Source organism: Mesoplodon mirus (genome assembly GCF_964341445.2).
Source record: "Mesoplodon mirus genome assembly, chromosome: 4".
Lineage (NCBI taxonomy): Eukaryota > Metazoa > Chordata > Mammalia > Artiodactyla > Ziphiidae > Mesoplodon > Mesoplodon mirus.
This window is the reverse complement of record NC_138979.1, coordinates 8883813-8908743: the sequence shown is the minus strand read 5'-3', so window position 1 is coordinate 8908743 and position 24931 is coordinate 8883813. Positions and strand designations below refer to the sequence as shown.

The 24931-nt window shown below is 42.4% G+C and overlaps 1 protein-coding gene across 5 annotated transcripts in view; it reads left to right on the top strand.

Moving 5' to 3' along the window:
• The window catches only part of MCM10 (minichromosome maintenance 10 replication initiation factor), a 39925-nt gene extending 19311 nt beyond the window's left edge, over nucleotides 1–20614 (top strand). Inside the window, exons 10-21 of one of the 5 annotated variants that reach the window (XM_082617842.1) lie at nucleotides 14–213; nucleotides 1642–1742; nucleotides 2722–2832; nucleotides 2920–3037; nucleotides 4738–4966; nucleotides 6114–6255; nucleotides 6881–6999; nucleotides 8051–8164; nucleotides 10037–10182; nucleotides 13828–13870; nucleotides 13957–14056; nucleotides 18810–20614. In XM_082617842.1, coding sequence (XP_082473968.1) covers nucleotides 14–213; nucleotides 1642–1742; nucleotides 2722–2832; nucleotides 2920–3037; nucleotides 4738–4966; nucleotides 6114–6255; nucleotides 6881–6999; nucleotides 8051–8164; nucleotides 10037–10182; nucleotides 13828–13870; nucleotides 13957–14040 — 1407 coding nt within the window. In that variant the 3' untranslated portion in view covers nucleotides 14041–14056; nucleotides 18810–20614. Of the gene's footprint in view, nucleotides 1–13; nucleotides 214–1641; nucleotides 1743–2721; nucleotides 2833–2919; nucleotides 3038–4737; nucleotides 4967–6113; nucleotides 6256–6880; nucleotides 7000–8050; nucleotides 8165–10036; nucleotides 10183–13827; nucleotides 13871–13956; nucleotides 14625–18745 lie in introns of those variants that run through there. The other 4 variants (XM_082617841.1, XM_082617845.1, XM_082617844.1 and 1 more) reach the window with 4 other exon arrangements.
• Nucleotides 20615–24931: the final 4317 nt, after the last annotated feature.

Here is a 24931-nt window from a genome sequence, read left to right as displayed (position 1 = left end):
TTCCTTTTTACAGAATGACTGTGAATACTGTCAGTATCACATCCAGGCCCAGTACAAGAGGCTCAGCGCCAGGCGAGCAGACCTGCAGTCCACCTTCTCCGGCGGCCGAATTCCAAAGAAGTTTGCCCGCAAAGGCATCAGCCTGAAAGAAAGGCTGTGTCAGGATGGTTTTTACTACGGAGGAGTTTCTTCGGCCTCGTATGCAGCCTCAATGTGAGACATTCTCAGAGCTTCTTTGGGGTCAGGGGTCTTGCTTGTCTTCTTTTAAGAGTAAACCCAGTGGTTGTACGTTTCTGTCCCGGTCCTGGAAGACTTGTACAGGTTTTATCTTTCATAGCGTGCTGCCTGGAACAAGATGGCTGAGGGCCTCTTTCGTTCCCGGGAAGAGAGGAAAACACTCAGAAGGCGGGGAAACTAAGTCAGGTCATGATGGTCTTTAACAGGGAACCCACACTTCCTCTTTGGCTTCTAATGTGAATAGTGCAGCTTTGTCAGGGCTGATGGGCCGTTAAAAGTGTTAATCATAGTGTTGACATACTTGAAATCATTTCCCTGACGACTGTTAGTGTGAGGTTGCTGACCTCGTGGAACCCACATTTAATTTAGTGAATGAATATGCAGAGAAGCCTCACAGGGGAGGGGTGCTGCTGAGGCTGGCATGCCTGGCCTCCCCTCTGGGGATCTCATTCTCTCCCTGGAGTCCCTGAGTAGATGATCGATGGCCTCGTCCCTGTTCTCTAGAAAGTACGTCTGAGGATGCGGCAGGTGGGGACCTGACTCAAAGGGAGCCACACTTGGTCCAAGGACAAAACAGATTTTGTCCTCGATCCAACAGAAATTGGGCTAGAGGACTCTCACTTCCTGTATATTTTGTGATATCAAGCACATTTTTAAGATTTAAAATAATTTCTGTATTTTACCAAATTGCAAAAAGCAATACACATATGTTATTTTTTTTAAATGTATGTACAGTTTAGCCCAAAGGAGACAGTAAAAACCATCTATAATCCCACCACCTAGATAACTGTTAGTTTTGGTATATGTGGTTCTAGGGGTCCTTTTTTCTCAAATGTATAAAGTTTTAATAGAATAAAGTGCGATCATAATATATCTATACTTTGCCAGCGTTCTTTTTTCCCACATAAAATAACGAATTTTTCTTTGTGGAACATTCACTTATGGCATTATTTTTAGTGGCTACATGGTGTTCTTTTACGTGGCTCTGTGATAATTTAAATAATTCTCCATGCATGAACATTTATAGCATTTCCAACTTTTAACAATACAAACAAAGCTTCCATTCATATCCTAAATTTTTGCATCGGTCTTAGGTAAATCCTAACTACTTGGTAAGTCCTAGTCTACCTGATCAAAGTGTTGGCATATTTCTTATTTCTTTTGCCAACGTGCTCTTCTGGAACAGCCTTCAATCAAATTTGTAGGTCGCCTGTTGTTTTATATCTGTGACATAATGCACACACCAGTTATGCTGTAGGGCCACGGTATTAAGTCTACTTACATGGTGATTTGAGAAACGTTGACAGTTTGTAATAAATGACTACTTCTGCGCCTTCTTTACCTCACAGAGCGTTGAAGTTCAGTGATTTTCCTTTTTTGAGGGTGTGACTCTTGTCATTTCAGTGCAGCTGCTGTCCCACCTAAAAAGAAGATTCAAACCACTCTGACTAATCTGGTGGTTAAGGGTGCAGACTTGATCCTTCAGGAAACTCAACAAAAACTTGGTAACTTGGTTTCTAGATACTATTTTTCTTTCTCCAGTTTAAACATGAAGTCTTCGGGATTGAAACTGGTTAGATCCTAACACTAAGTTATACTTGGTGAGCGATGTGGCCTCAGCTGAACGAACCAAGCTTGGTTGGCAGCATCTTAAGAAAAAACAGCATATTAATCTTAGCTGTGTCCTAGCTTTTTAAAATGTCTTGATGGGGACTTCCCTGGTGGTGCAGTGGTTAAGAATCTGCCTGCCAGTGCAGGGGACACAGGTTCGTTCCCTGGTCCAGGAAGATCCCACATGCCATGGAGCAACTAAGCCCGTGCGCCACAACTACTGAGCCTGCGCTCTAGAGCCCGTGCACCACAACTACTGAAGCCCGTACACCTAGAGCCTGTGCTCCACAACAAGAGAAGCCACCGCAATGAGAAGCCTGCACACTGCAACGAAGATTAGCCCCCGCTCACTGCAACTAGAGAAAGCCAGTGTGCAACGAAGACCCAATGCAGCCAAAAAAATAAAAATAAAATAAAATAAAATGTCTTGATGTATCTGGGTCTAACTCTTAGTGTCCAGCACTAGAATCAGTAGTATCAGATTCCTGGTCAAACTCATCGGTTATCTTTCATTAAAACAGGTCTAGGTCGAAGAATGCCACCTCCACCCTGTCCTTGGGGCTCTGTTCATAACAGTGGTCCAGATCTAGCATGGATCCTTATGCATAGTGCATATTCCAGGAATAGTGTATGAAATGACCCCGCAGGTATTAGTATTCTAACCATTTTTCAAAAATAAGATACATTTGTCTTACCCTTGCAGTCCTACTTGTCTGAGGTTAGAGGTGAAAGATTCTCTTTTCTCTTGATATTCCATCTACTTCATTTACAAATAACTAAAGTTATGAAAGCAGAGTTTATAAAGGGATAAGTCACATGACATAAAATACTCTGAATTTTGAATCCTCTAATGCTGATATTTGTGTATTCCAGGAGTACCCCAGAAGAGCTTGTCTTGCTCTGAGGAATTCAGGGAACTGATGGACTTGCCTACATCTGGAGCCAGAAACCTGAAACATCATTTAGCCAAAGTCAAGTCATCAGGTAGAGTCAGACTGTACCTGCTCTAGTGTCTACGCGTGGGTCCCCACAGCCTCTCAGAACCCCCACAGCCTGTGCCTTGTGTTTCAGGGATCATGGCGAGCCCGAAACCTGCTTTCCAGTCTATCTCGGCATCAGCCCTCTTGAAGCAACAGAAGCAGCATATGTTAGAGATGCGGAAAAAGAAATCAGAAGAAAGACAGAAACGGTAGGAGTCACAGATTTAATGTTCCCTGTTTAGGTAGCTCATCTCAGGAATTCTGAGGATGTCTTAATAGATTTCAAAAGTGTGACTTTGGTTTGGGGTGGTTGGCTACCTTTTTAACTTTGGAAGTTTTTAAAAAATTAATTCTAACATAACCTTTAAAATTATAAAGCGTTTAAAGTTCTGTATTTCTGACTTATGCTAGTAAATCCTGAGACCTGGTGGTACAGGCTGCAGTAATTAACATCACTGTGGAAACGAGAAAGGAGTAACATAGAAAGACAGTTTTGTGAAAAGGGAAAGTAGGCGTTGAGCTGTTTGGTGCCCATTTCTCAGTTTTGCCACAGTTAGGTTTTTAATTACAGGCTGGGCCAATGCGTAGATTCTGCATTTGTTCAGGTCAGTGATAAAAATGTGGTACTGTGAATGGAGAGTCATTTCAGAGGCAGAATCAAGTGGAAATGGGTGTGGAAGGTAAACATCAAAGACTCTTGAACTCAAGTTATCCAATGATAGTAAGAGCTACTGTTTACAGTCACCCAGCATGTGCTGAGCCACCATGCTTTACACTGTACACACGTCTCATCGGTCCTTACCATAATCTGCAAGGTGTTATTATCCTTGTTTTATGGCTAATGTAACTGAAGACCAGAGAGTAAGTGGTGGAGCCAAGTTTGAACTCACACCTACCTGTTCTACTCCAGTGTTGAACCATTATGCTGTCCCAGATCTAGGCTCCTATAGGGTACCTAGTTCCATGGAAAAGGACGCCTATTATGAGTCAAGAGGAAATGCTTTGGAAAAATAAGAGAATGGATTTGGCCTCAGGCAGGTTAGTTTGAGGTGCTGGTGGGATATCTATAGAGGTATTCATCAGGGGCCTACAGGTGACGTAAATGTATATATATGGACATAAAAATGTATATGGAGTTGTGAACCTTGTAGGGAGTAGAAAGCACCCGTCAGTTTAAAGGCATTAGTTTGAAGTTTTTCAGAATTTCGCTGGCCAAACAAAACATACCTTTGGGCAGGATCTGCTAGGCAATTTGCAAACTCAGCCTGGAGCTTACAGGAGTGGGGATGTGGTAGAGAAGAGAAGACTGGCCCAGGATTATCTGGTACTAGTCCTGAGCCTCTCACTTACGAGCAGTGAGGTCTCGGGCCTCAATTTCTTTATCCCTACAATGAGAGGGTTGGCCTAGATGATTTCTGACCTTTGTTGTTTTTAAATAATCCTTAAAGCCATATATAAAATAATCACTGTGTGAATTATAGCACCTTTCTGTTAGGACTTCCAAATGTAACAAATGTGTTATCTCCTCCCAGTAGAGGAAACAAAATACAGAGAGATTCGGTGAGTTCCTGAAGGATCTCAGCTAACCAGAGGGCTAGGAATACAGTCCACAGCTCGCCTTCAGGGCTGAAGGTGCTCCATAGTCTGCACCCACTGGAAAGCTAGTTGATAAAAATAGTAATCAGTTCTAAACTGGTGAAACAATTAGCACTTATTCAATAAAAAATCAGTTAGCTTAAGAGTTAGTGAGGCTAATATTGTTTTTACTGTGCACTAATCTGAATTAATAACCAAGAAGGGAAAATTATTTTACTGACGACTGCTTATCAGCTGGTGGCCTGCTTGCGGTCTCCCAGTCTGCATGTTTTGTGCTCATGTGCATAGTTTGTGACTGCCTATTTCTTTAAAGATTTCTCCAAAGTGCGAGTGAAGTTGAGAGCCCAGCTGTGCCGTCCTCTTCTCGGCAGCCCCCTTCTTGGTCTCCACCAACGGGGGTTGAGTTCCCCAAGCTGGAAGGAGCCCCAGCCATACAGATGCCAAAGCTTGGAAGAAACATCTCAGAAGGAGATGATGTCCTCTTTTTTGATGAGTCACCACCACCAAGACCAAAACTGAGTGCGTTAGCAGAAGCCAAAAAGGTAACTGGCATCTCTTTTCTTCACCACTTGAATTTGTATTCTGTGAGACACAGCTGGTATTTCAAACTTTATATACCTGTGACCAGGAAAGACAGTCCCCTCATACCTATTTATTGATCATGATAATTAGAGTCAAAGGAATTTTAAATGATAATGGGTATCAACATAATGCCATTTATTTAATCCAAGAGAACTAGCTACTGTCTCCATACTATTTCTTGTCAGGCTGCAGGAGGTAACCTAAAAGAAGATACTGTTTCACAGCTGGAGACCCTAGTATTAGGGGGAAACATTCTTGGAATTGTTGAGGCAATTGAATTGTCAAATAGTGGTTTAAAGAATCCTTCTTTAAAAGAAATCTTACACAGAAGCCCAGTCTGTAGACAGATAAAAGCTAAGCTGCTCTGATTGAAGTGGGAATTGGGGGTGGTCAGAACCCCACCTCCTCAGCAAGCTCTGTCTCTCCTCTTCCTGAGTCACCCTGAGCCCCCGACTTGAGCCTGTCTTCTCTTTATTCTAGTTAGCAGCTAGAACCACATGAAGGGCAAAGGCTAGCTGCAAGCCAAAGCCGTACCTACAGTAATAATAATAGCAATATGCATGTATGTTACTATGTGTCTGTGATATGTGCATACATGCTGTTTACTATGTACAAGTACATGCTTGGCTTGCATTGTCTCATCTTATCCTTAAAACCACAACCCTAAAAGGTAGGTTAGTGCTGTCATCCCCATTTTGTAAATGTAGAAACTGAAGCTGAACAATTAAGTCAGGTTATAAACTAGTAGTAAGTGGCAGGGCTGGAATTCTATCCTAATCTGTCTATTCGGAAACAAACTTCCAAAATGTTTATTTGGTTCCTCTTGTGGGTCTAAAAGCCTACACACTAGCTGAAGGACTAGCTGAAGTTTAACTATTGATATTCAAATAAGCTGAGATTTGTTTTACTAACTTAGAGACCTGTCTTCCATTCTTTGAAATTTTAATAATTGTGTTAATAATGCTAAGTAATATGAAGATATATTTTGCTAATGTATGTTTGAGAACAGCCAGAATTCACTGGTTAATCACTGGAAAGGGGTACAGAGCTACAGACGCCTATCTCATCTTTTAGATTTTTATCTCCCTCTCTTTCCTTTTTTTTTAGTTGGCTGCTATAACCAAATTAAGGGTAAAAGGCCAGATTCTTACAAAAACAGACCCAAACAGCATTAAGAAGCTAAAGGAGCCCCAGGATGTCCTGGAAGTGAAGGAACGTGTAGAAAAGAACAACACATTTTCTCCTCAAGGTACTGCGAATGGGAAACTTAGCAGTAGGAAAGAGACACTGCTTATAAAGGAAATGTTCCAAAACATAACCAGCCGCCCTGACATCAAAAGTCATTATTTTATTTCCATTTACCTCTATGGAGAGTACCTAAGTAGAATTTCTGCAGTTGGAACTGATTGTTTTTTATAGTCACATTAAATTAAAATGAAATTATGCACAATTTGAAAACTTGAGATTACTCATTGGATCGTTGCACATACATATTAGTAGAAAGATTTGTTTTGAAAGAAGTAGGATTCCTTTGTTTTTAATTGCCCTGTTTTTATTTTTAAAACTCTGAAGCTGGCAGTGTCCTTTTAACATGAGTTTGTAAATAGGAATTTTGTTGTTGTTGTTACCTATTTTCATAATTGGCTCTTATTTTAAGGTGAAAACGATTCTAATTTAGTGGTCAAGTCTGCCATCCCCTCCCACATATTCTAGTTTGTACTTCTCAACTCAGTTCTTCTAAGAGCCATCCTTTGCTCATACCAAGTGGGGGTAAATGCAGTTTGAAGGGTCTTGTAGGGGGAGACGCAGCTGAGTCGGCGAGGCCCGCTGGCCCTCTGAGGTTCCTCTGTTCACTCTTTTTCTTTCTGCTCTAGCTGAGGATGAATTGGAGCCTGCCAGGAAAAAAAGGAGAGAACAGCTTGCCTACCTGGAATCTGAGGAGTTTCAGAAAATTCTAAAAGCAAAATCGAGGCACACGGGGATCCTAAAAGAGGTAAAAAAGAGCCCAGAAGGTCAAAGGTGACAGAGATGTCCTCAGACTCGGGCGCTCTGTCGTGGGCTAAGAATCTCTTCCTGTTTCCTTAGCCGAAATGTTAGTTGTATGTCAGTTTGTTTGAGTTTGTTTTGAAGAACAGGAATATTGCTAATAGATTTTAGCTTTGCCTTTGTTGCATTGAAGAATATCATTCAACATTATTTAAATTGAGTTCAGTATTATAAAATGTTTCAGTCAATATTTTATAACTTTGAAGTATATTCTGCAAAAATGTCGAATTAATGTGTTGTACACCTAAAACTAATATAAAATTGTTAAGTCAACTATACTTCAATTTTAAATGACTAATTAACTCTTTAAAACGTTTACCTGTAGTTATGGCTGTGAAGTTATGTTTTAATGGCTCTCCACTATCTACTATTTTCTGCCTTGCAGTATGGGAAGGGATTTTTCCATTCATACAGTTTTATATGGACCCTGCAAATGCTCTAAATCAGTAGTTCTCAACCCAACACTCACAATGCCCCTTTTTAATAACAAGTGTTTTGTATTGTTCTCTTATTATCCTGAAATTAAATTTGTGGATAATGTAAATTACCTAGCTAGTAATTTCAAAAATACCAATATAATATCCTACCTGTGTTCCAGACAAGCAGGGATTGTTCCTGCCAAGTGCTTGGTCTGGAGAATAGTATTGAATAGAATGGGCGTCATCACTGGGGAAGCGTCCAGCACCTCCCATAGCTGAATCTATATTGGAACAGTGGAAACAGTTCCCTTCTGGTGCGCACTTGACCTGATGATGCTGTTAATCACATCAGCAGTTTAAATTTGTGTTTAGTGTCTTACACATCACCAAATGCTTTCATACCCTCTTTTTGCCCATTAAGGGCTTGTTTCTACTTACCGTCTTTGGGGTTGTGGTTCATTGATCCATGTCCTCATACAGTTAGCTTGTCTGTTCAGTTCAGATTTGATTATTATCAAGCAGCTGCCTGAGTCTATATCAGATGTGGTTCAAGGTCTTCTGGGTGTCTTGTCATTCCAGGCCGAGGCTGAGCTGCAGGAACACTATTTTGAGCCCCTGGTGAAAAAAGAACAAATAGAAGAAAAGATGAGAAACACCCGGGAAGTGAAATGTCGAGTCGTGACGTGCAGGACGGTGAGTGCAGAAGACAGTTCTCCCCACGACCTGTCTGGGGTTGCTGTGACTCAGCAGGATGTGGAGAGTCTGTGGGGTGTGTGTGGGCCCACATCTTATGACCAGAGTCCTGCCCGGGTCATTTCATTAGGCTGCAAACCAAATGGCGTCCGATAGCCCAGCACCGGGCTTCCCATGACCCATCCACTGAGCTCTGATGGTAGAGGCTTTGTATTGAGGTGTTCCTCATTTGGCCACAGCCCCTGGTTTTGTGGAAGAGCCTCTTCCCGTTAGACCACTGGACCGAGTATTCTTCTCTCTCCTCCTCAAGTTTTAGCACGCCCTCAGTCCATAGTTCCTAAGTCCCTGGGGCCTTGGCTGAACAACTTGATTTGGCATCAGATGTCATGATCAACGCCTAACCTACTAGATTGAATCTCAGGGCAGAGTGTGAATTGTATTATTGTTGGCAGAATTTTTACCATGAGTCTGTTAGAAAATTCAAAATCCTCTACTCAACATTAATCAAAAATGGCCAAAAAAAAAAAGTTATTGCTGAATACTACTCCTTCCATTACCATTTCTTTGAAATATGCCTGCATGGCTAATCTGCTTCGTGAGCACATGTAAGAGGAGAAAGAGGTTTAGCTTACCCAGTGCAATTTTCTCTATCTTTATTCTTTTTAAAACCTTAGATTCTCCTTTACATTTAGGGGGTGGGCCAAAAGGTGGAGCTTCCTTGAGAAAGTTCAGACCGTGGAGAATCAGTAAAGCTTTTACTTCGTAGGACAGCTTTTCCTCTGACAGCGTGGCTGTATTAGGACAGAGCTGGTGTATTCATTTCCTGTTGCTACTGTAACAAATGACCACCAACTGGGTGGCTTAGAACAACACAAATTTATTATCTCACAGTTTTGTAGGTCAGAAATGGGTCTCGCTGGGGTAAAATCCAGTTGTCAATAGGGTGCGTTCCTTTCTGGAGGCTCTAGGGAACAGTCCGTGTCCTTGCCTTTCCCAGCTTCTAGAGCTCACCTGCATCCCTTGGATCGTGGCTTCTTCCTCCATCATCGAAACCAGCAATGGGAGGCGGGGTCCTCTCATCACAAATCAACTGATTAGCAACTGTAACTGCATCTGTAACCTGAATTCCCTTTTGCCATGTAACATAACGTGCTTGTAAGTTCCAGGGAATAGGGTGTGCCCATCTTGGGGGGATTATTTTGCCTGCCCCAATTGGCATACCACTCTGCTCTGCCCTCTTTGAGGCTGCCAAGGCCAAAAGTTATTTATCTAGACTCAGTGTGATTACCCGAAATTACATTGCACTGTCTGGCTCTGTTTCAACCTTCACCCATCATTTCTTGTTCTTTTCAGTCCTTTGAAGGATCAAAATTAAAAGTAAATTACTTAATATCTGTCTTGGTTTTGCTGTGTATGAAATAGGAGTAGTCATAAGCTTATAATCCTTCTCAGTGGCCTTGTAAGAGAAAATGAAAGAGCAGCTCATCGTCCTTCCTGAACAGGCCCCGTGGTTGTAATCTGTTGTCTTACAATCAGGGACTACAGTGAATACAGGGCAGACCAATCAGAGCTACTTAGAGATTTCCAATCCTTTTCTTCCTTCGCCCTAGCCATCGTCTTGATGTCACAGAAGGTTATTGTGTATTTTACACCTGAAATTGGGGCACACATGAGAAAAAGTGGTATCAGTAGGGGGAAAGTCAAGAAATCACATGACCACTGCAGCCAGAAGATAATAGCTCCGCCGGCACCTGCCTGGTGGCGACGAAAGAACAGAAGTTCTCAGGACAGGCTGCCCTTGTGGCAGCTGGCTCATTTCTCCTTCGGAGCTCTTGACCTGACATGTGCCTTCTTTCTGCTGGTTCTGTGCAGTGCGCTTACACCCACTTCAAGCCTCTGGAGACCTGCGTCAGCGAGCAGCACAACTACCACTGGCACGACGGTGTGAAGAGGTTTTTCAAGTGTCCCTGTGGAAACAGAAGCGTCTCCCTCGACAGGCTCCCCCAAAAGCACTGCAGGTATGAGAATTGCTGGGGTTCTTGGTCTCATCCAGGCCTCCTGAACCTTTTTCCAATTCCCATGTGATGCTGTTCCCTTGGAACTGTGGACAGTCCTTGACCCCGGGAGGGTCACCCTTGCTCTGTGCCACCTTACGGCTCCTGGGTATCCCCAAATGCTGCTGGAGGGAAGGGACCCTGCCCCTTTCACAGCTGTATCCCCAATACTAAATACAGCGCCCGGTGCATAGTAGGTTATCAGAAATGTTTGTTGAATAAATAAATGGAGCCTGTGTATGGTGGGTTGGTGAAATATGTGTGTTTGTGGGGGGCTCGGATAGGGAATTTTTTTTCTCTGCCGTAAAGAGTTATTTGTTTAAATTTTTATAATATGTGAGTATGTGTGTTTTAAGGGACGTTTTGCTTTTACTTAGGGGGGGAATTTTGGATACAGAGGTAGAGCTGCTGTGTTTGACTACTCAGGGGCATGCTTCATGTAAAACAGCCTGAGTAATACCTGTGCAGTTCGGGGTGCAGTTTGTAGAACATGGTCCTTGGTGCGTTCAGTGCTCTCCTAATTTATGTATTTCTCTGTCCCCTTCCTCACTCACTATGAGTGCTGTTAGATATCTTATTTTCCTTTGATCTATCAATGTGCTACATTACACTGTTAAGTTTTTCTGAAGTTGAACTTTCCTTTTTTCTTCCTTGGATAAACACGACCTATCTTGATGACTTTTTTATTTCAGCACACTGTTATAATCAATTAGCTAATATTTTATATGTGATTTTTATATCTATTCATAAGGGAATTAGACCTTTTTTTTCCTTTTCTTATATAGACCTATCTCGTTTTCGAACCAAGATTATGTGAGCCTTATAAAATGAATTGGGCAGCTTCCTGAAATAACATATCAAGTAGCAATTATTTCTTGAAAGTTTAGTAAATCTCAGCTATAAAATTATTTAGGCCCTGTTCTTGGAGGAAAGGGGTGGCTTTGATTACCATTTCAATTTCATGGTCTCTTTTCTACCAATTCCAGCTTTTTATATTTTTCTAGGGATCCATTTCATTTAAATTTTCAAACTTATTAATATTTAGTTGTCCCTAATGTACTTTTTTCAGTCTGTTACTTGCTATATTTTATTAATAGGTATTTACTATATTTTGTTCTGTTGTTTTTTTCTTCTGTTTTTCAAAGTCAACCTTGATAGAAGTCTCTTCGTTCTGTTAACCTTTTCAGAAAACCATCTTTTCGTTTTCTAAACATTTATTGATTTTCTTTCTGTTTTCCTGATTTCCACCTTTATCTTTATGTACTTCTTGTTTCTTTGGGTTTGCTTTGTACCGTTTTGTGTACATTCTTCAGTTAAAAGCTTAAACTCAACTTATTAGTTTGTAACCTTTCTTGTTGCCTCATAAACCATTTTTTTAAAATAAATTGAAGGTTTGTGGCAACCCTGAGTTGAGCAAGTCTATTGGCACCATTTTTCCAACAGCGTTTTATTTATTTATCTATCTATCTATCTATCTATTTATTTATTGCCATGTTGGGTCTTTGTTGCTGTGCATGGGCTTTCTCTAGTTGCGGTGAGTGGGGACTACTCTTCGTTGAGGTGCACGGGCTTCTCACTGTGGTTGCTTCTCTTGTTGCGGAGCATGGGCTCTAGGTGCGCGGGCTTCAGTAGTTGTGGCTCACAGTCTCTAGAGCGCAGGCTCAGTAGTTGTGGCACACAGGCTTAGTTGCTCCGCGGCATGTGGGATCTTCCCAGACCAGGGCTCAAACCCGTGTCCTCTGCATTGGCAGGCGGATTCTTAACCACTGCACCACCAGGGAAGTCCCCTCATAAATCAGTTTAAAGCTCCTATTTCCCTCTAAGTAGTTCTGCTTTAGCAGTCACCTGCAAAGTTTGATGCTTAGTGAAAATTATTTCTTAATGTCTTGGATGATTTCCTTTTTGACCTAAGAGTTAGTAATATATATGGGATTGATTTTATCTTTTTTGTTATTAATTTCTAACTTTATTGCGTTATTCTTGAAGGACATAATTTGTATGATGTTGATTCTTTGGAATTTGAGGCAATCTCACTGTCACCTTTTCACCAGGATATTCTCACTACCTTTTTGTTCACTCATTTCGTTTTGGTTGTTGTTTATTTCCTGGACCCCAAACTCCACTCTCATTTCCAGTTTCTCCAAAGCTGATTTGGGATGAGGGTGGGGGCTCGTTCATCACCTTGTCAGGAGCTGGTTTGTGCATCTTTTTACAGTCTAGGTTAGAATTGTTCTAAGTAGCTATTTGTATATTGATATTTGACTTCTCTCCAAAATATTGTAACAGCAAGAGCTTGTGTAAAACATTTGATTATCAGAGAAGTGTGTGCGCATTGAGGACAAGCAGTAAGTACAACTCACATGGAAGAACACGATGCCTTTCAGCCTCCAGGGGGCGCTGTTATTTTTGTTAACATCTGCTTTCTCTGGTCTCTCTCTTGTCAGTTCTTGATCTTGAGCAGAAATGGGCAAACCGTTTCTGTGAAAGGCAGATAGTAAATATATTAGGCAGGCACTGTGGTTTGTTTCACCGCTCTTGTGGCCGCCATAGGTGATGCTCAAACGAGGAGGCTTGGCCGTGTTCAGCAAAACCTCACGAAAACTGTGGCAGGCTGGATTTGGCCCTTGTATTATAATTGCCCACCCCTGACAGTAAGCTGTGCGTAATATCATCACTGATCTGGTCGAAGGCCACGAAAGTCTCTCAGTAGACATTCAGCTGGTCTCTAGCTGGAGAAGGTGGTGGAGAGGCTTGGGGCTAAGTCCTCGGGCAGCTGATGGTCAGGGCGGGAGTGGAGTCTAAGCCAGATAGGGAGGAAGGATGAGGCTGGTGGGGTGACCCCTACGGCCCGGACCCTCTCAGATCCAAAGCTGCTGGGAGACATAGTCCCACGGCTTCACTATATTTCTTTTCTGTTTCTCTCTCTGTCCTGCAGAGTAAACTTCATAGACAATGAGCTTTCCCCATAGCATCCCAATGCCTCCTCAGGGTTGGATTCACCTACCATGTTAAAAAGTGAGAATGAGAGTCTCCAGGCCCTTTGAGTGAAAAATCTTTGGGTTATGAAAAGATTTCCTTCCTGTTGTGTTGATTTCACACCAAATTTAACATTGACCTCTGAGTGGAAAATCAAGATAGCACTGTCTTCCCTGTTCTTACTGCTGAAAAAGGGAGGGGGGGATTGTTCAAACCAGAAGGAAGAGTAATCCTTTCTTATCACAGCCTTTTAGTTCCAGAACAGGAGAAAAAGGGGCAAGCCATAGGCTGCACGTACCTGTAGGCTGGCTTCCTCAATCCAAGGGTCTTCTCAGTGACCGGCACTAGAAACCAAGCTCGCACTCACCACCTATAGCGTGTGTAGCCCTGTTATACTACCATTTGAAATTCCTTCTCTGAAGTATCTAGCTTACTGCAGAGTTGAAGACGGTTTCTCAAATCACTGGAGTATTTTCAGTAGCAATAGAGCATAGCCTGGAATATGAATGTCACCTTGATCAGCTTCTGCTTAAATGGGGGAGATCTCCCCCCCAAGTGCAGGGAGCACTGTTACCTTCATGTGTATGGGCCCATAACCTCACTGCTGAGTCAATCCCATCTTTTCTGTTTCAGTAATTGTGGCCTCTTCAAGTGGGAACGGGACGGAATGTTAAAGGTATGTCATCTGCAAGGTGATGGGTTTTAGTGACCCATGCAAATAATATTGACCCATTTCTTATTAAACTGTTTTTATTTTTCTAGGAAAAGACAGGTCCAAAGATAGGAGGAGAAACCCTGTTACCAAGAGGAGAAGAACATGCCAAATTCCTGAATAGCCTTAAATAGCCCCGACTTCAAACAGGTACCCACAGCCTACATTGCTTCTTGTGGTTCTGGAAAAGCAAGAGTGTTGGCTCTGAATTGCCCGTGTTCCTGATTGACACAGTCAGAACGAATACTTACTAAGCCTACAACTTTGCCTCCTTCCTCGGTTGTGTTGGTTTAACATCAAATTTAACATTGACCTTTAAGTGGAAATTCAAGGTATCATTGTCTTCCCTGTTCTCAGTACTGATGGCAGAATTCACACAGTGTTTATGCCCCAAACTGGAAGGTAGATAGAGAGTTGTGTTTATCTCTCTTGGGTTGTAGAGAATGCAGTGTCGCTTCTTGATCACAGTAAGGTTCTGGTATTTATAGGGACACCCAGAGACAAAAGAATGAATTTAGCTCAGATAACCTGCCTAACTTCTGGGCTTCAGTTTCCTCATATGTAAAATGAGGAAGGTTGGACTAAATGGTCTTGAAATGTTTTTTTGAGCTCTCGGAGTCTAAAAATAATATAATGTTTTGCCATCTAGAAAATTATGACCGTCGCCCTTGATATAGTCTTGCTGTATGGATATTAAAAGCCGGGTTCCTTCTGTTGATTCTACTGTTACCTCTATTTTGTTCTTGGAAAGCAAGTCACTGACCCACTTGGCATTTCAATTCATATCTATATTGTCTCTGTGCTGTTGTTACAATATCGTGGAGCTCTGTAATGGAAATGCCTAAAATCTCATCATTTTAAAATGTGGCTTTATTTAAATGTGGCTTAAAGAAAGTGAAACCTCTAGCCAAAACAAACATAAAATTTCAGAAGCCATGAAGCCCATTTGGAGAACAGAAACATCCCACAAGGAGAATCTTCTGGAGTTTGGGATTTGCAGATATGCTTTATCATACACGTTAAGAATTATAGGTCGGGGATCGCTGCATGATGCAGGGTGAGGGGCAGCCTGGGACTCGTGGTTACGCCCGAGTCTCAGCCCTTCCGCTCGCTAGTTCTGTGACCTCAGCCGAGGTGCCCATCCTCACTTTCCCCGTCTGCAAAACGAAGGCGATGATGTCTGGTGGCGCAGACTCACGTGAGATGGTGCGCATGCGCAAGGGCTCAGTAGGTGCGGCTTTTGTTACGCTTCCCAGGTAAGAGCACAGAGACCGAGAAAGCAGGCCCTGAAAGGAGAGTTTGGTGGCGGGTTGGGAGGCGGTGTCGCAGGTGAGGCTGGAGAAGGAGGTGGTGGCAGACCTGGAACTCTGCAGTGCCTCCTTGGCTGTGGTGAGGACATGGGTCTTGGTCCTGTGTGTGCTGGGACCCACGAGAGGGTTTTCAGCAGGGGTTTCTGTCATACCACTCAGCTGCTGCGTGGAGAATGAGGTGGGGGCAGGGGTGCTAGAGGCAGAACGATGCTGGCAGATCGCAGCACTTGAGGGAAAGGAACGGCGGCCTGACCGGAAGGGTGATGATGGAGGTGGACAGTGGTGGATGGCCTTAAAGGAACAGACAGATTGTGCTGGAGAGGGAGTCCAGGGTCGCGTTCCGGGTTAGGTAACTAACTGCATGGATGTTGAGGGGAAACTCTGAAGAGGTGGGAGACAGACAGCCCAGACGTTCAGATGCACCAGGCTTCCCACCCAAGGGAGATCAAGGCGGTGACAGGAAGCAACTCTGGGGCAGCTTGGCCCACAGGGCAAGACCTGTACTGTCTGAGGTTCCCCCAGAGGTTGCTAAGGGCACATGGGAATGTGGACTGTAGCTACCATTTTGTACAAACATTAGGTGCTCAATATGCTTCTGAAGAAATAGCAATTTTATGAGGACCAAGGGCCAGAAGAATGCAGTCAGCATTCCAGATAAGGCAGGATGGGGTTTCACTGGGTCAGCTCCGTCTTGCCCTTCGGCCAACTCAGAGGCACCCATAATGTCTTGGGTCCTTGCCCTGAACCAGCCCAGGCTTTGGAGTCACCGTCAGGAATCAGGGTATATGATTCTGTTAGAGTGACCGCAGAAGAACAGATGGGGAGATGAATGTTACTCATGGAAGATCCTTTCCAGGTCATTCCTCAAACACAGCTCAGTATCTATGGGTGAAATGATAAAAATGTCGAGGATTGGCTTTCAAAGCAAACTAAAGGGATGGAAGGCAAAGACGGGGGTTTCGGTGAACCAAAAGTGGCTGAGTTACTAATTGTTAAAGCCGGGTCATGGGTACATGGAGACTAGTGCTCATCTCTGTAGTGTCACTTATGTCGTAAGATGTCATGATGAAAAGGAAAGAAACAAGATAAGCAGCTTGAGCTTTGCCTTCTCTGTGACGCCTGCCCCGTGTCCCGGGGAGTAGTCGACGCTCCTTCCTCCAGGTTGTTGCTGTATTTTGAATGTTGCTCTGGCAGGGAGCTTATTGTAATGGGTGTGTTTATCCATGTCACCTGCTAGCTTGTATATTTTAGTGTGGTTCAATTCCCAGGTGCCAAACACAGTGCTGTCCTGCTGGTGCTCAGTGAGTGTTGGGTGGGTGGACGGAGTTTACAAACCGTGAGTACAAGGAACGTAATGTTTTCTGAATTGTTAAAACAAACAAACAAAGAATAGAAGTATAGGTCAAACCTCACGCAGGTTGCCACCAGAAAATTCCATTTAGGAGAGCCCTCTGCCTGGGCGACCTGATTCTCCAAATACCATTTGACCCGAGTGAATGCCACTTAAAGATTGGGTCAATTGGTAGGATTATTATATTGGGATTTAAACTCTAGCTGGGAATAGTTTAGGTTTCCCCCAAGATGGTATTATAGTAGGGACATAAGGTGGTTGTGAGAGATGGTTGATTTAGGTTTCTGAGAGCCAGAAATAAATTTCACATGCCTTAGATTTCATCCACGTCTGCTCTCCATGCATAGAAGGTGCTGTGTCTGACCCTTGTGTTCCCCCTAAGGTCACATCCTTACAGCTATATCTTTAGGAGTATTTCACTTTCCAGGAGGTGTGTGTGTGGTTTTTTCCTTTAATTCTTTTTTTTTTTTTTTTCTTTTTGCGGTATGCGGGCCTCTCACTGTTGTGGCCTCTCCCGTTGCGGAGCACAGGCTCCGGATGCGCAGGCCCAGCGGCCATGGCTCACGGGCCCAGCCGCTCCGCGGCATATGGGATCCTCCCAGACCGGGGCACGAACCCGTATCCCCTGCATCGGCAGGCGGACTCTCAACCACTGCGCCACCAGGGAGGCCCTCCTTTAATTCTTAACAGAGAAAATGTTTAAGTTTCAAAAAGAACCAAAAGCACTTGAAATTCTGATATTTTTGATGGCGCATTTTGAGTAGATGCGTTTGTCCCATAAACCTAAAAGAGAGCTATGGATCTGAAGTAGGTCACAACTGAGCAGCTGCCTGGACACCGAACGCCAGGTTGCTCTTTGAGGAGCCCCTTCCTGTGTAAGAAACTTGTTCTTGTTTGAACCAAGGGTGTTGTCAGAGTCCAGATTCACTTGTATATTGTGTATAAGTCATGGGTGAGCTGAACCTAGATGCCCTCTGTTTTTAAGTTTGATTTTTACATTTTAAATAATTAAAAATATAATTGAGTTACTTCTCAGTTACTCTAGGTGTTGGGGGGCTTCCACTGGGGTTGCCTTTGTGTGTGTGTGTGTTAGAATATTCAGGGATGGGAAGGGATGGGTGGGCTGGAGGGGGTACTTACTTGTTTGCATTGAAAATATGATTCATTGTGAGGCCAGTCTTTAATCCTACCACCTTCTTTATTAAATGCTTTCATATAAATCCAAAATGTGTGTTTTTTTCTTATGCTGTCTTTGGCAACGTAGAGATTATTGTATAATCACGGGCCATCAGAAGAGAGTAAGCACACGGTGGTCTAAGTTAGTACACAAAAACTGGCCATGTCCTTCGTGGTTGATCACAATGTTCTGATCTTCACAATAGGTTTTATTTTTCTATGGCTTTTTCCTTTCTTTTCTTTTTTGGTTTATTTTATTTATTTATTTATTTATTTATTTATTTATTTGGCCGTGGCCACAGGGCTTGCAGGATCTCAGTTCCCTGACCAGAGATTGAAACTGGGCCACGGCACTGAAAGCCCGGAATCCTAACCAGTAGGCCACCAGGGAATTCCCTATGCCTTTTTCTGTTTAGAGGAATTAAGTGGCTTTTTAAAGAAAGTCATCTTTCTCTTGAGTTTTGTTAAACCATACTTCCCCTTTCCAAACAACAAAAGGAAAACTGAACTAATGTAGATAACAGTGATCCAGAATAGCAACTAAGAAGCTTCTGAATGATTGGTGTGGAATTGTCCCCAAAGGGAACTTAAAACATTTAAAGTTTCCACTTTAAAAAATTTTCCAGGGCTTCCCTGGTGGCGCAGTGGTTGAGAGTCCGCCTGCCGATGCAGGGGACACGGGTTCGTGCCCCGGTCCGGGAAGATCCCACATGCCGCGGAGCGGCTGGGCCTGTGAGCCATGGCCGCTGAGCCTGCGTGTCCGGAGCCTGTGCTCCGCAACGGGAGAGGCCACAACAGTGAGAGGCCCGCGTACCGGGGGAAAAAAAAAAAAAAAAAAAATTTTCCAGTTTTCAACTTTTAAAAACATTACAAGTTGATATAGCTAAGTTGACAGGCAGTGATTGAACGATTGGGTTCTTGTGTAAAAGTTGATGATAGAAGTAAACCTTGATGTTTATAAGAGATTAAATGTGTCTGACAACATTAATTTTTTAAAATCAGGAGAGTAAGTCTGTTTGCCGAAGTTGTCACTGCTAGCAGCCCATCAGAGCCTCTGCTCTTACAGATAAAACAGACATCTCAGATGCCATGAAGAGAGATTTGGAAACAGCACCGCTCTAAAGGATGACTGACCCCCAAAATGAGATTCTGTATTTGCCAATATTGAAGAAAGAAATGGTGATATATCTAAAGAAAATAACAGGCACACAAGGTGGAAGAAATCAGTTGGCATACGTTGGCAGCAGTTTGTGAAAAAGCTGTGGAATTTTAGAAAATTAAAGAAAGACAATATAGCCACACAGCTGAACTCTCCAGATCAGAATGGGGAAGAGGCCTGCCATGTCCTGCACAGTCAGACCATGTATCCAGTAAAATTGACCTGCATTTTGGAGAAAAGCAGGACATCAGTAATCGAGGTGGTGAAAATTCAAAGCCATTTCACCAAAGAAAGGAAGAAAGAACTAGAAATATATAGAGAGTGGATTTTTGTTATTCACAGTAATTATGTTTCATAAAGTCACCAGCTGAACTAGCAGATACCCAATCACTACTCCTAGAGGAAATATAGGCTTAGGTTCCCTTGAGCCTCTGGTCACGTCTTCTTCACCGGCTCAATACATAACCTTGTATTATGTGTGTTTCTGTTTAAAAACACTTTAATATGTATCGTCGATTCATTAACATGGAACTCGCAGCCAACAGCAGTGTATCTCCTAATGGAACAAAGCTGATCTCATCACGTGCTTTTTCTCCAGAGGGTGCATTCCAGCCTTCTTGCCCTCGGGAACACTTAAGCACTATGCCTGTGGTCCATTTTCAGCAGCAGAAGTACGCCAAAGAAGCACAAAAATGTGATGAACGTGGCATGAAAAGGACATCTTTTTACAGCATCAGAGCTGAAACCAGCAGAAGTTGTTGTTCTCCCTCAGCTGAGAACAACTTAGATTTCTCGTCGGTCTGCACGTGTGCATGTCCGTAAGTGACCACAAAAACACCACATTTATTGCTTTTATAAATTTTAGCAATTAGGCGAATTTGGAAAAACATGGAATCCACAAATAACGAGGAGCAACTGTGTACTATTTCCCAAAACAGGGCCAGATTGGGAGTGTCCCCATTTTGCAGGTTAGAAAATTAAGTGATTTGAAACTATGGGAAGAAACCAGGATTGCAATCAAGTCTGTGGTAACGTTGCTTGAGCAGAGACTTCTCTATTGGTATTTTTTTAAGTCAACTTTATTAAGGGCTAAATTTCACACAGCAAAAGGCACACATCTTAAGTGTACAGTTTGGTAAATTTTGATGAATTTATACATCCACGTGACCACCACCACAAGCAAGATAGAGAACATTCCCACCACCCCCAAAAAGTTGCCTCTGCCATTTCCCAGTCAGGCCACATGCCCTGGTCCCATCCATCACTGATCTGTTTACAATCTGTTTAGATCTGTCTTTCCTAGAGTTTCATATAAATGGACTCATACAGAATGTACTCTTATGCTTCACTCAGCATATTTTGAAATAAATCCATGTTATTGCCTGTGTCCATAGTTCATTTCTTATTGTTGAGTATTTCAACTGTATGGATATGTCACTGTTTATTCACCTGTAGATGGACATTTGGGTAGGCTTGTTTCCAGTTTGGGGCTCTTATGAATAAAGCCATTAGCAATATTCAGGTATAAGTCTTTCTATGGATGTGTTTTTGTTTCTCTTAGGTAAATATCTAGCAGTGGGATTTCTGGTAAGTATGTTTAGCTTTATAAGAAACTGCTGAGCTGTTTTCCAAAGTGGCCTTTTACCGCTAATGGTGCACGAGAGTTCCATTTGCTCCACATCCTCACCAGTACTTGGTATTGTCAGTCTTTTCAATTTTAGCCATTCTGATGGGTGTATGGTGGTATCTCATTGTGGTTTTTTTTTTTTTTTTTTTTTTTTTTTTTTAGCGGTACGCGGGCCTCTCACTGTTGTGGCCTCTCCCGTTGCGGAGCACAGGCTCCGGACGCGCAGGCCCAGCGGCCATGGCTCACGGGCCCAGCCGCCCCGCGGCATATGGGATCCTCCCAGACCGGGGCACGAACCCGCATCCCCTGCATCGGCAGGCGGACTCCCAACCACTGCGCCACCAGGGAGGCCCTCTCATTGTGGTTTTAATTTGCATTTCCCTCATGACATATTTTCCTGTGCAGTTGGCCATTTGTATATCTTTTTTGGTGACGTATCTGTTTACTTATTTACTGGGTTGAGTTGTAAGAATTCTTCCTATGTTCTGGATACAAGTGCTTTTTGTGGGTATATGTATGGAGAATATTTTCTCCCAGTTTGTGGCTTGCCTTTTCATTTTTTTAACAGTGTCTTTCAAAGAGCATTTTTGTCATTTTGGTGGAGCCCGTTTTATCACTTTATGGTTCATGTGTTTTGTATTCTAGCTAAGAAATCTTTACCTGCCTTAAGATCACAAAGATTTTCTTATAGAATTTTTAAGTATAGTTTTAGCTTTTACTGTTAGGTCTGTGATCCGTTTCAGGTTAATTTCTGTATAAGCTGTGAGGTAAGGGTTGTGGGTCCTTGTTTTCCAAATGGACATTTAGTTGTTATGGCACCACTCAGTGAAAAGATTATAATTTCCTCATTGGATTATTTTCACTCCTTTGTCAAAAATCAGTTGGCCATACATTTTGGGGTCACTTCTGGACTTAGTTCTGTTAAATTAATCTGAATGTCATGCCTTACACCAGTACCATTGTCTTAATTACCGTAGCTATATAATAAGTCTTGGAATCAGGTAGTGTTCGTTCTCCGGCTTTGTTCTTTTTAAAATTTGTTTTGGCAACTCTAGGTCCTTTGCGTTTCAGTGTAAATTTTTGAATCAGCTTATCAATTTCTACCCCAAAAACCCTGCTGAAATTTTTATTAGGATTGTGTTTAATCTTTAATATTAAGATTTTGTATCTATGAATATGGCTCTCCATTTATTTGGGTCTTCTTTAATTTTCTCAGCAATGTTTAGTGGTTTCAGTGTACAGATCGTATATATATTTTCTCTTTATTTTTAAATAGTTTTGATGGTGTCATAAACAGTATTTTTTTCCATTTTAATTTCCAATTATTATTCTGCATACATGCTAGTATACAGAAATACAATGCATATTTGTCTGTTGGCCTGGTGTTCTGGGACCATGCCAAACTTACCTACTAGTATATATAGCAGCTTTTTTATACATTCCTTAAGATTTTCATATGGGATCTTGTTGCCTGAGAAGTTTTAACATTTCATTTCCTGTTTGTATGACTTTTTTTTCTTGTTCCCAGTCTGAGGAGGAAAGCATTTTCCTTCACCATTAAGTATCAAGGAAGTATTTTGAGTAAGGTTGGACAAGATCTCTAAATAATGGTGTGGGGTTTTTTTGTTTGTCTTCTCTTATATTCCCTGGAGTGATGTTATCAATTGAGCATTAGTGGGCTCAACCTTGAGAGGAGGAAGTGGATTCAAGTCCTGAGCTAAGTCCATTTTCAGGTGGTGATGCTGACTTTATTACATAATTATTAATCATGCCAAAACAAAAGTAGTGTCCAGTTGTGTGTCATTCGGGCACTTTGAGTTAAAGGTACAAGAAAAGCTGTCTTCAGTGACTTACTAAAGGAATGTACTATTCTCTTGTTTTCAGCAGTGATTTCAAGGGACCAATCTAACGGTATATTTGGGTTTTTTATCATCTAAATCCGCTTACAAAATAGAAAATATCTTGCACCTTGCTACTACAATTCTGTGCTGGGTACATGATAAACCAAACAAGAGCTAATAAAATCGTACTCGAAGGCTCCCGGACCTCACTGCCTCCTATTAATGACGTTGTCATTTTATTTAGAAAGTTTTAATTTGGGAGCCTGCCCACTAAATGGTTCAGGCTCACTAGTGTGTTATTTGAAACTCATTATTACAGGGTCTAAATTAATGAGAAATTATCTAGAAAAATATTTTTCACTTTTGCTTTATGTATTAAATCATGTCCCCTCAAATATCGCCGTTCCCATGGGAAGCTTTTTCTTTAAGAAGGCTTTATGAAAACTGTTTAACTGTAAATTACTATACAGATTTTCAGTGGTAGAAAATTAGTTTAATATGTAAAGTAGGCATCACTGGTCAAAAATGCATTTTAAAGTTTAAAAATAAAAATGGAAAAGAAGTATAGCTGGATACTTAGATGTGCACAGGTCACTTGAAGGATGCTCAAGACTTGGGGATGATGGTTTTCTTTGGGAGACAGGGAAAGAATATTGAATTCTTTTTTGTCCTGTGAAAAATTTAAATCATGTGTATACATTACCTATGCACAATATTTTTAACTAAAAAAATCAAAATAACGTGGAAAGTGGACAAAACTTTTTTTAAAGTGGTAGTACACTGTAAGATCATAGAGCATACCAGTTACAATTGTGAACTAGAATATCCATACTTAACCAATTTGCTTTGGGACAAATCCCTTAAGAACTTTTAAATTATGAAAAACTTGCCAAAGAATTAGAATGTAATGGTTGAAAAGGAATTAGAAATGAATTTTCCCAACTAAATATTTTAAAAAAGCATATGACACTTGTATAAAAAATTTTTTTAAATCACTCTGGGTCTTAGGAAAATTACCACCTCCTTCCAGAAATCTAAGTAAACAAAAGCACATGATAATAAGTTACAAAATCTCCCCTGGAGCACACACATGCTCAAAAAATAAAAGAAGAAGGAGAAGGTGAAGAAGAAAATAAAATGACAACATACAGAATTAGTGGAAAAAAATAATGAGTTTTAACCAGTTCATCGTTTGACAAAATTTGTTTTCCACCACTTACCTGGAACCCCTAAAGGACTTGGGGATGGTGAGGAAAGAACAGAGAAGAGTTAGTTAGAAGAATGTCCCAAAGGCCACCCTTTTGACAAAGCCTGTCTCTGAAAATATACATCCTCCATTACTAATTCCTATGCAATTCAGCTACCCAGACTCTGGTCATGTTTCCTTTGGCATCCTTCTCCCTACCCAGGAAATGGCTGCAATTGGTTCTGAGAGAAGGAATTCTAAAACCCTGAGGTATAATGGGGCCCTTCTTAAGGATGGGGTCAAAGGAGGTGATAGAATTCTTCTTTCTGCCAGAACTCTTTATCTAGAGCTGCCGTGCCAAGCCTGGCTCTTGAACAAACAAGGAAAGGCTGTTCTTCTTTTAAACCGACCACTCACCGAGACCATTCTTGGTATTTGACATCTATATGGCCCCGGCGTTCCCTCCTGTGTAAGCAGCAGGCTTTGTGAGCCAGGTGACTACAGAGTATGGCCTTGAGTCAGACTCCATCGACTGCCGTGCACCTAGTTCCTGGCCCTCCTGTCAGAAGGCGCTGGGTGTGTGATTGTCACCATATGAGCCAGACTGTGGCTCCTTTGTTTCCTGGCTGAGGTGAGAGAGCAGTGCTTTGCCTTTTCTCTGTTGTACATCTGCGTGTGTGAAAACGCACGCACACCCTCGTCAGTTGGGGTTACCAAGCTAAAGGGTCAGGGGCTGGATCTTCTGGCTTGGCCTCTGGCTCCTGGTCAACCAAGAGGGCATTTCATATGGGTAGAGCACAGGCCCACTTGGATCGCTGGCCCAGCAGCTGGCAGCCCTGACTCAGGACCTGAGTTGGCAGTCAGCAGAACTTGCACCTGCCCCATGACAACCCTGTCTCTCGCTTCCCCGAGTACCTGAGCTGAGCAGAGGCACTGTGGTTCCTACATGCCTGTAGCAAGAATTTCTCATCTGTGTGTGTGGCTGGGTACCATGAGGAGCCCCGCCCCCGAGAGCACAGACCCTGGACCAGGGGGTCTGTCTGGCCCGTTTGCTAAGGCTCCCTGTCCTGCTCTTTTCAAGGGTTCAGTAGGAAGCAGGTGGGATGCGTGTGTGAGGCTCCTGCCCTGTAGTTCAGAGAGGACCATCTCTGACCTGTGTTCCCCTCAAGCTGACTGATTTCTCCAGTGTAGACCAGAGATTGCAGAGATGGAGGACAAATAGCAGAACTCCCTTTTGGTCTGTTCAGCTTTACGCTCCAAAACCTTGGAATACTCATTCCTCCCAAATAATTTCAGTCTCATCAGGTAATAAGAAAAAACAGTAATGAAATATTGAGGCACCTGCAGAGTTTTTATTTCATGCCAGTTTCTTCCA